Source organism: Brassica napus, chromosome A3 (assembly GCF_020379485.1).
Source record: "Brassica napus cultivar Da-Ae chromosome A3, Da-Ae, whole genome shotgun sequence".
Classification (NCBI taxonomy): Eukaryota; Viridiplantae; Streptophyta; class Magnoliopsida; order Brassicales; family Brassicaceae; genus Brassica; species Brassica napus.
Genome location: NC_063436.1, coordinates 25,275,430 through 25,286,143, shown reverse-complemented (window position 1 = coordinate 25,286,143; position 10,714 = coordinate 25,275,430). Strand labels below are relative to the sequence as shown.

General features: G+C 30.0%; 1 protein-coding gene across 1 annotated transcript; it reads left to right on the top strand.

Annotated features, from left to right (window-relative positions):
• Nucleotides 1-2,788: 2,788 nt before the first annotated feature.
• Nucleotides 2,789-3,442, top strand: LOC106444492 (14 kDa proline-rich protein DC2.15). Its single transcript, XM_013885963.3, has one exon. It carries the CDS (start codon nucleotides 2,847-2,849, stop codon nucleotides 3,216-3,218), a length of 372 nt encoding a protein of 123 aa, XP_013741417.1. The 5' UTR covers nucleotides 2,789-2,846; the 3' UTR covers nucleotides 3,219-3,442.
• The last annotated feature ends 7,272 nt before the right edge of the window (nucleotides 3,443-10,714 follow it).

The window sequence follows — 10,714 nt, the reverse complement described above, 5'->3', positions numbered from 1 at the left end:
ACTGAATCGGAGCTCCCACTACTTAGTCTTCAATTCTATATCAACGTCTTCTACGGTACTAAAAGGTTGTATATATATAGATCCACAACGAGTTGTTTCTATTTTATTGTCCTCCTTGCTTTTCGTACCTTATTATCTCTCTAACACGCCGGTTTTAACTATGACTATTCCACAGGTTCTTTCCGGTGATTTGAAGGCAGGCCGGTGTCGTAAAACTGTTGTCACCCGTGTTTTGCGTTTCTGGGAAGCAAGAAATGTTAAGAAGGGAGGAGATCTTATGGGTGTGTACTTGACTTTATATTTATTTTGTTTCGAGTCTAGAAATAGAACTAAGTTTTACCCTTGCTGCAGAGGTAGCCCAGATACATAACATGTGTTCTTATATATTAGGATCACATACTCAGAACTCATATGCTGAGGAAGCCCATGAGAGATCACAGCCACGATGAGATGAGTTAGTGGGTAGAACCTTCACTTTTCAGCTGACTCTATCTGAGTTCAACTTCACATTAGAGCTCAATCATTCACCATCTCCCGCATATTTGATAAACATCAGCAGCCGCAACTCCCAAGCTTTGCAGAACAAGTAGGCACACATCTAGACAGAAACAAACCTAAGCAGAACAAATCTTTTCTGCTGTTTAATATTTGTCATTATTTTGCCAGGGAGGTGGTAACCACCGTAGTGACGACATGCCTGGAGCCGGATTGGTCTCAACTAATCCATCTGATAGGATGATCCGTGATGCCTCAGATAAAACAACTGCTGAGTGATAGTCTTAGGGTTGTTGAAGGAAGTAAGGCTGATCCACCTCTAGCCACTGGTGCAGCTGTTTCAGTTGGATACACGACTCAAGGATCCACCCACGGAGGATGTGTGTGAAAGGAAGAAGCCATGCATTTCTTAGCTTGAGAACATAAGAAGGACCTTAGCTCAAACTCGATTACCTCACCTCTATCGTTTCCCTGTTTATTCTACAGTTTAAATATTTTAATCTCTAATATATTTTCTAATGCAAACCTGTTTCAGGATTTTATTTTATCCTTGGTTTTTTTGTTGCTGTTAAGACTAGGAAACACATTTGGTGTTTTGTTGATAAATAAAGTTTGTTGGAATATGGTTGTGTTAATGATAAATTTAAGCTTCAAGAATAGCATACAGTTAACGATCATATGGCATAGTCGTTTTCATATCATCTTTCTCAGGGACTTCATACATTAGATCATGCCAGTTCTTTTTTCATTACACTACTATAAGATCTTCATTATAACGAAGCAGAGAAACATACATATAAGTATAAACCTCTAAAGTAATCAGTGAAGATTAATAACCATATTCTAGCTTCCTACTAAATATCTCAAGAACTTCATCATCATCTGAAGTTTATCAAATCTGGAACATTTTAACTGTCTGCTTGCGAAACCTATAGAAACAGATTGATTAGCATTTTGGTTGCCTCACATCTCGAAAGTCTTACTGTAGATACCTTTTGTTGGTTTGTTTTGATTTAGTTTGGTGTGCTTCTGGATTTTGTACATAGTGCATCATCAATTTCATGCAGTGAGTTCATGTTGGAACAGCAAAAGATTCACAATGTAAAAAATACATTATCATGGAACTGCAAGTGAATATATTTGTAAACATAATAAATATACATAAACCAACATAATAAATATATGTATATGAATATGAATATTTATATAATTATTGTATAGTCAAGTCAAAATAAGTTTTGCTCTCGCTTATGATACATCACTTTTTATGATATAGTCTATTTTAAATAATTTATATCTGTTTTTTACTGCCAAAATATGCAAAGTATACTTCATATTTTTTTTTCTCTCAGTTATGAGACATCACTTTCGATGATATTGGTCTATTCTAAATAATTTATATATGTTTTTCAGAAACTATATTCTGCCAAAATATGCAAAACATGTTTTATATTCTTTGGTCTAGATTATAAACATACCGAAGTATATATATCACTTATATCTCTGATTATATTTTTAAATAATATTCATTTGGTTTATGACCCATTAGAGATTCAAAGCAACAACACAAATTCACTTTTTTTTAATTTTGTAAAGATAATATTGAGTAAATGAGATACTACAATCCAAATTCATGTATCTAATCTATTTCCACAATGTAAAACGTAATATCCAATTATTACAAAGTATTTTGAAGCACTAAATATTAATACAAAATACTTATATATAGAAGGCTAATATATTTTCACAAAATTATTAATATACATTCTTATTTATTATACTTAATTTTTCTAAAGTGCCACGGCAAAAGAGTATTTCATCTATTAATTTCCATAAAATATATTAACAGTTAGCCATTATAACTAAATTGTTTAAATAAAATAATTAAAAAACTAATAGTAATTAACAATTCCCGACACGGAAAATCCCTAGTAAGAATAAGAGAGAAACAAGATAAAAGCTCAAAAATCACATATTTTTAGTTACTCTTGGCAGCAAATTTTTTTTTCTACAACAACACTTAATAGGAAACGGAGATAATATTATATAAGAGAAACCGACGGAAGATCTCACTATTGCCCATTACAAACTCATAATTCGAACCAAGCTCAGAGATGCTTAAAGGTACATGAGAGAGAGAGAGAGAGAGAGAGAGTACTGTGGGGTAACACTTGCCTAAATCTTTAAGACCTCATTTAATTATATGAAATTACTGTTAGGCAATTCGAGTTAAATAATAAAGGTGATGACGTTTTATATTCAATGCTTTTCATGGCTCTATAAATAGTACTACCCACATAGCCTCACCACAAGCATTCACACTTTAAAATCAACAAAATACAAAAAAAAAAATGGTCTCAAAGAGCTCAACCACCATTAGCCTCATCATCATCTTCCTCATCTTCAGCCTCGCTGAGGCTGACCTCTTTCTCTCGCCTTCACCGGGCTTTGGTACGTGTCCTAGAGATCCATTGCAACTTGGTGTATGCGCCAATGTCCTTGGCCTAGCCAATGTCATTGCTGGCGACACCAGAGCACGGCCGTGTTGCAGTGCTATCACTGGCCTTACGAACGTCCAAGTAGCCGATTGCCTCTGCTTTGTCTTCAGGCCACTTCCTTTGGTTTACGGTATCGATAAGGCCGTTAGAACAATATTTTTCGCTTGTAATATGGTTTTTCCTATTGGCTTTCAGTGTCCACCACCACCAGTATCTAGCCCTTAATCTCACCTGATTAGAAACGAGAACCTTATCCAGTAACTACTTACAACGCAAGTATGTTTTCTTATTCATGTTATACAGTGTTGATGTGTTTTTCGTTGTTAAACAGGGCGTAATAATAAGGACTACAAATGTTGTTATGTGTACGAAGAATAATATTTGAATAAATCTGTTATGTGGACGAGTCATAATATATAATTAAGTGTTACGTTTGTTTTGTTCCCCCATATCATATGTTAAAAAGAGCAAATTGCGGATTTAGTATGTGAGAATATGATTTCCCAAAAATTTGGATAGAATCTAAATGATATATAAAAGATATGTGTCAGTTCGGTTGAATATCTATGATATTCAACATATAGTAGTACTAGAATCTGATGTATATCCGAACTGATTTCAGTCTATTAAAATTATCCAAAGATTTTAACTGATATCGACCTTACCCAAATTAGTCTGGCTAATTTAACCTAAAATTACTTCATAACAAAATATCAGCGAAGCGACATATAAGGCTGATTCTTATCACGAGTGGGTGATGGAAATATTCCTCATGGAGATTGTAAATAAGACGTAAGTAATATACAAAAAAAACTATGAGATAATTTACTCTTTAGTGTCGATTAATTTTGAACTCAAACTGCATATTACTATCACACCAAAAACTCAAATTGCATAATTATAAAAAAAAAGTTCTTTTAATCAAAATATGGATAATTCAAATACGTACGTTCACTCGTAATTCGTCATCGAAAGTTGCGATTAGGTTCATGGATGAAGCATGGGTCTTTTTTCATTTAACTGCATGCGGTCCCGATTTTTTTTATTATCATCTTTGGAGCGAGTTGTCAACTTGTAATCGACGAGTTTTATTTTCCACTCTGGAGAGTGGAATGACAGTTGTCATCGACCAACTCTTTATTTTTTTTAACACATCGACGAGCTCTCACTTCTGCCTTATTGTATGGCGAATTTAAGTTTTTATATATTTAAGTCAAACAAGTTTTGCATATTTTGTTACTTCTTTATAAGTTACTAGGGTAAACCTGTCTTACGGACCGGTAGTCGAAATAAAATTAATAGTACAAATTTATTTTAAATTTTATTTTAGTTTTAATTTAAAATAGAATTAAGGTTTATAGTTGTTTTAAATTTATTTTATCTATGTATTTTATTCTTCATTTTTAAATTATAAATTTGTCTAGTTATAATAAAACTTTAAAATTATAATTATTTATTTTCTCTCAGTGTTTGTTTTAGTTTAACTATACCAAAAAGGCACAAAGATTTTTAAATTTACAATTAGAATACGGCACATAAACCTTTTTCTGCATATTTTAAGCAAAAGTTTTCTGCATAACTATAAAGTATTAAACATGTTTTGTGTATTTAGTTCTCGTAAAGTTTTAATTTTGAGTATCATGTTAATTTCGTTAATATATATGCAGATGCTATGAAACCATATTTTGCTTATTTCTTAATAGTTATGATGCTTAGTTAAGGAAAGGATAATGAATTAAGGATCCTGTAGCAGGATTTATAATTCTTTCACTTTAAAATGCCTGAGACGGTGCAAATTTTAAAAAAAGTACAACAACATAAACAAATATGTAAAAGATTTGAAATTCCATGACTTCCCATTGTTTCTCATACTTACTCCTCCCAACATAATCCTTCTTGAGTGTAGGAGCATAAATCATACTACATGCCAACCCAACTGAAACCCCTTGAAGCCCATTACCATTACACATTCTCACATCCAAACCCATCTTTGATTCCTCCAAACTGTCTAATATCGAGGTGCCAGTGCATGCCTTATCAGGAATTGTCTCAGTTTCCAATTTTTCTGCTTATCATGTTTCATAATTCATCTCAGACCTATGTTTCCAATTTTGGCTGGAATACATCTGACTGTAACATGATCAACATCAGTTTATACCTACATAATAAATCACGAAAAGAAATTAACTTTGTGAAAGAGGGAAGCTGAAAGTGGCAAGATACACCTTTTGTTGAGCCGAACATGCATACCTTGCTTCCTTAGAAACGGTTCCATCTCATGTGTGAACCGTTCTAGAAGACCTCCCTTCAGTTCAACCTGATCAGTCAATAGTACCAAAACAGTGTTGATCAGTAATGAAAATTAACACAATCAAGCTTGTTTGCTTATCAAGTGGCAATAATTTTAGTCACAAACCGTTTCTATTGCGAGTCCTTGTAAAGTCAGAATCTTCATAAGCGTCAAATAAGCTGCAATGATAGCCAGAAAAAGCATTTAGAAACAATTACAACAGTGATACATGAAAGGCAGGAGAGAGATGAATACAGTTTAAGACTTTAACTGTTGTTTTCACCAAAGAAAGATGGGAAAAAGAGGTCTTCGAGAGAGATATGATACCTTTCAACCTCTTCCTTTGGCATATATGTAATAAGCAGTTCATCATCACCATAAAGCAACTGAAATAAAATTCCAAAAACATATGTAAAAATGCAACTGGCGAGAAAAGATCCAAGTAATATAAAACAACCATTATAATGAGCAGAGTGCACAACCTTGGAGGCTTTAAAGATGGCATGATGGACTTCATCAAGAAGAACCTGAACCAATATTTAAATCAAGACTGAATGTGACATATTAATCTCACTTACAATTAAGCAACACCCAACTATTCATAATTACAAAAAAAAAAAGAACAAAGAGACTCACCTTCCATGGTGTCTAAACTGTTGTATGAACTCCTTGAATTTGATGTTTTCATGTTTTTAAAAGAGAAAACATGGACAGAGTTAACGAAGAATTGAACTTCCTCAACGCCGGCGACTAAACCAAACACCACGAAAGCTCTTCCTAGAGGTTCACCGGCGCTAGTGGAGTCATTGTCTTGAAGCGTCGATCAATTTCTTCAAAGAGAAGAAATAACTCTCATCCTCATCTCAACTCATCTCCTCACAGAGAATCTTCGTCATAGACTTCCGACAAAGCCCGCTTCACACTGAGAAACAGCAGCAAAGATCTTCCACCACCATGTGGTTTGTGTTCAGCCAACTGTAGATAAGACAAAAACGATCAAAATCCATCCGAAGTATTTATCAAATGATCTTGTGGAGCGGAAAGAGAAAGGCAAAAAGACAAACAAAATCTACAGTTTTATAAAAAATAATCAAAAGCTACTAAATAGAAGTTTTATTAGGATTTGTGAGAATGATGTTCAAGAGAATGATGCTAACCTTTATATAGTGTAGAAACACCGCCTTGCAGAGGGTAAACTCGCATTCAGTGTCAGATCATGTCTCACTTCGGTCTGTGGAGTTAAGAAGACGATAAAGGATGGATCTGTAATTCGGAGCGTTTAAGCTGATTAGGAGAGTAACCAGAACGACGCCATGGAAGATCAAGAAAGATATACCTCGAATAATTTAGGGGAAATATTTCGTCTACACAAAGAGAAGACATAACGCCATATCGAAGATTCTTAGAGCCATGATTAACGTGGATTGAAAACATTGAAACTCCATCGATGTATCAAAGATCGAAGGTCTCTTCGCTTCATCATGGAAGAAGAACGTGAAACCCTAATACTCTTGATGATGGACTCATTGTTCTGGGATGAATAAAGAGCAAGGCCCACCAAATTATGAGAAAGGCATAATTGAAACTGTGAGTTTTGGCTAAGGAGGACACGTGTCGCGCTGGGAAGAAACGAATTATTGACGTGGCACTCTCTAAGGAAAGAAAACCTTTACTTTATATAATTAGATATATAGATAGATAGATGCATCGGTGTGATTTATATATGTGCATTGTCTATCTCAGATATTGGAACATATGCAAGTAGGTATGATATTTCTTTTTCCGGACCAAGCTGGTTGAGCGGAATCAAACCCAAATTTTAGTTTTCAGTTCGACTTCAATTAAAAGTTTGGTTTGATTCGGTCAATTGATAAAACAATTATCATTATGTCTAGCAATCAATTATTTTGATTCTACTTTTTCAAAAAGTATAATCAAACAATAATTTTCTTTAACTAAAAACCCTAATTGAACTAATCAAACTATAGATGCAAGTGGTTCCATTAGATGAGGTGAAAGAGATGAAACAACCATGTGCCCTCTCTCCCTTAATTATCTTTTCTTTACATGTCCTATTTCTATTATATACATAAAATTTTGATTACTTTTTTTATTTTCTATATAAAAGGAATTATTTTTTTTTATTTTTTTTTGGTAAAAAAGGAATTATTTTGTTATTATTCACCGATAATAATTCCTAGGCTGGTAAACAAGGAATTGTTTTTGGTAAACAAGGAATTATTTTGTTTTTTTTGTTATTATTTCATTACACCGATAATAATTCCTAGGTTCAACCATTGTTTTGGGCGGGCTAGTAGTTTGGAAATTTGAGAACAGATAAAATTTAAGAAGGTTAAACTAGCCGTCTAGGCTGTCTAGCATCATAAAAAAGTGATGGAGAAGTGACCAAAGCATCCAACGATCAAACATAGTGGAAAGAGTAAATATTCAAGGATTTGAAGGGTATAGGTAGGTATCCTATAAATGTTTGGTACCTGTGTAGACTATGTGAAGAATATGAAGTTTGTGCGAGTGTGTTCAAGGCTCCCATATATACATTTTGATGCATCCAAACTAAATCCACCTTTATGCATCATTCGTTGTGTATCATTAATTGTTGCATAAGAATCAGAACATTTTCAGTGGTGTGAATCTATACTGTACGTGGTGACTAACCATTTTCATATCCAAGTATAAGACCGAATAAGTCTCTTAGCGCATTTCCAATGTAATGCTCCAATTTTTACTCTAAAATGGTGTAATTCCAAAATGGAGTTGAGTTTTACTCCAATGTATTACTCCATTTTCATACTCCAAAAAAATATTCACAAATGATTCTCTTTTTATTTAGTTAATAATTGTTAATAGTACCTTCAACTTATAAAAAATTAAAAATTAACCCAACTATTTTATATTTATAAAACTTTTTTTAAAATACATTTTAATTAAATTAAATATTTATTAATAAAAATACAGTTAGAGCTTTTCTTCTAACTTCAATTGGTGTGATTTTCATCATATGCAATTTTCCTAATTCAAAAACAAAATTATGCATTAAAAAAAAACTTAAAGAAGAAAACAAAGTTTTGTTTTGTAATTTAAATTATGTGCTTGATCCAAATTTTTATGCATATATTAAGCTTAACAAGTACAAATGTTATCAATCAAAATGTTGACCCACATGATAAACAAAATCATCTATTCCGTTTGAATGATACTTCACTGATTCTAAAAACGATTTACATAATTATTAAATCACTTATTTGTATTATATTATATTATTTTATTTATGTTTAGTTTTGATTTTTACTAGTTTATGTGTCTTTTATGTAAAAATATTAAATAATATATTTAGAATATTATATTTATTTTAATGTTATGTTATTGTATTATTTAAGTATAAAATAAAAATATTCAAGATTAGAAAGACCTTTTCATAAATAAAAAAAGTTCAACTCCAAAATGGAGTAATGGCTAGGTTTACTCCAAAATGAAGTTTGGAGTAAAAAATAGAGTAAGCTTGGAGATGCCCTTGAATTCGAACAATTATAAGTACCAAAGACATGGAACAAGAGATGGACTCCGTTGTAAAAGTTTAAAATTAATAAGATGGCACATATCCCTTATATATTAATTGAGGAACATTTGAAAAGATGTAACCTCAATTTTGTATTAATTAAAAGAGGCCTCAATGCATATGTGGCACTCAATTAGGTAGTCAATTACATTCAATTGAAAAATAAGTAGGTCCACATTCGATTTTTATATGTTGTTAGATACATAAGTTGGTCAAACTATATGATATAATGATATGATATGATATTTTCTTTCGTTAAATAAAACCTACGGAATTACCATAAATGACTAATATATATATGACAATTAATGAGTTTAATAATAAAGATTTGATAACAATGTATATCTCCTCCATCATTTTTTGTTTAATTTTATATTATTAAAATAAATTAAACAATCAAATTAGCTATAAAAATAAAATTTAGATTTTTTCGTATACGTTATATTTTGAATTTTTAAAAACGACAATAAATGACTAAAACTATTAAAATTATTATGTTAAAAATTAATGATCAATGGTTTAACATTTTTATTATAAGAAGATACACATGATTTTAAAACCATATGAGTAAAAAATATCATTTAATAATAAAATAAATAAATAAATATATATATATATTAAACACTATATACCATAAGATTACATAAATATTTTAATATTAAAACTTTCAATGAATTTTCAAGAACATTTATAAATTATAAACTTATTAAAGATTTCAGATTGAAAATTTTGTTATCGATGATTTAAATATTTTGTTATAAAACGATATGAACGATCATAGAACCGTATGATTATAAATTCTTATTTAATAAATAACTATACAAAATATACTATTCCTAGAAAAATAGGTTGGTCCATCTTAACTTATATTACACTTTTTATTAAACTAACTATCGAATTGATAAATAACGTACCAAAAAATGTTTTGCACTTTCCTTAAATAAAAGCTACAAAAATTACCTAATATGATTAACGTATATGTGAAAATTAATTATAATGAATAATAAATATTTGATAACAATTTTTATATCTTAGTTCTTTTTTTAATTTTATATTATTAAAATATATTTAAAAATCACATTAAATATATAATAAAAACATTTATAATTTTTCTTATATGTTATATTTTGAATTTTTCAAAACGTCTATAAATTATTAGAAATTTGAAGATCCCCACTCTGAAAATTTTGTGATCAATAGATTATTTTTTTTGTCATAATAAGTTACAAATGATCATAAAATTGTATTAATATGAAATTTTATTTTATATTATAAGAAGATACACATTATTTTAAAACCATATGAGTAAAAAATATCATTTAATAATAAAACATATGGATTTATATATATATATATATATATATTATACTATATACCATAAGATTACATAAATATTTTAATATTAAAACTTTCAATGAATTTTCAAAAACATTTATAAATTATAAACTTATTAAGAATTTCACATTGAATTTTTTTGTTATCGATGATTTAAATATTCAGTTATAAAATGATATGAATGATCATAAAACTGTATGATTATAAATTCTCATTTAATAAATGACTATATAAAATATATTATTCTTAGAAAAATAGGTTGGTCCATCTTGACTTACATTATATTTTTTATTAAACTAACTATCGAATTGATAAATAATCTACCAAAATTTTTTTTGCACTTTCCTTAATTAGAAGCTACGAAATTACCTAATATGATTAATGTATATATGAAAATTAATTATTATGAATAATAAATATTTGATAACAATTTTGGTATCTTATTTCTTTTTTTTTTTTAATTTTATATTATTGAAAGATATTAAAAAATCATATTAAATATATAATAAAAATATTATA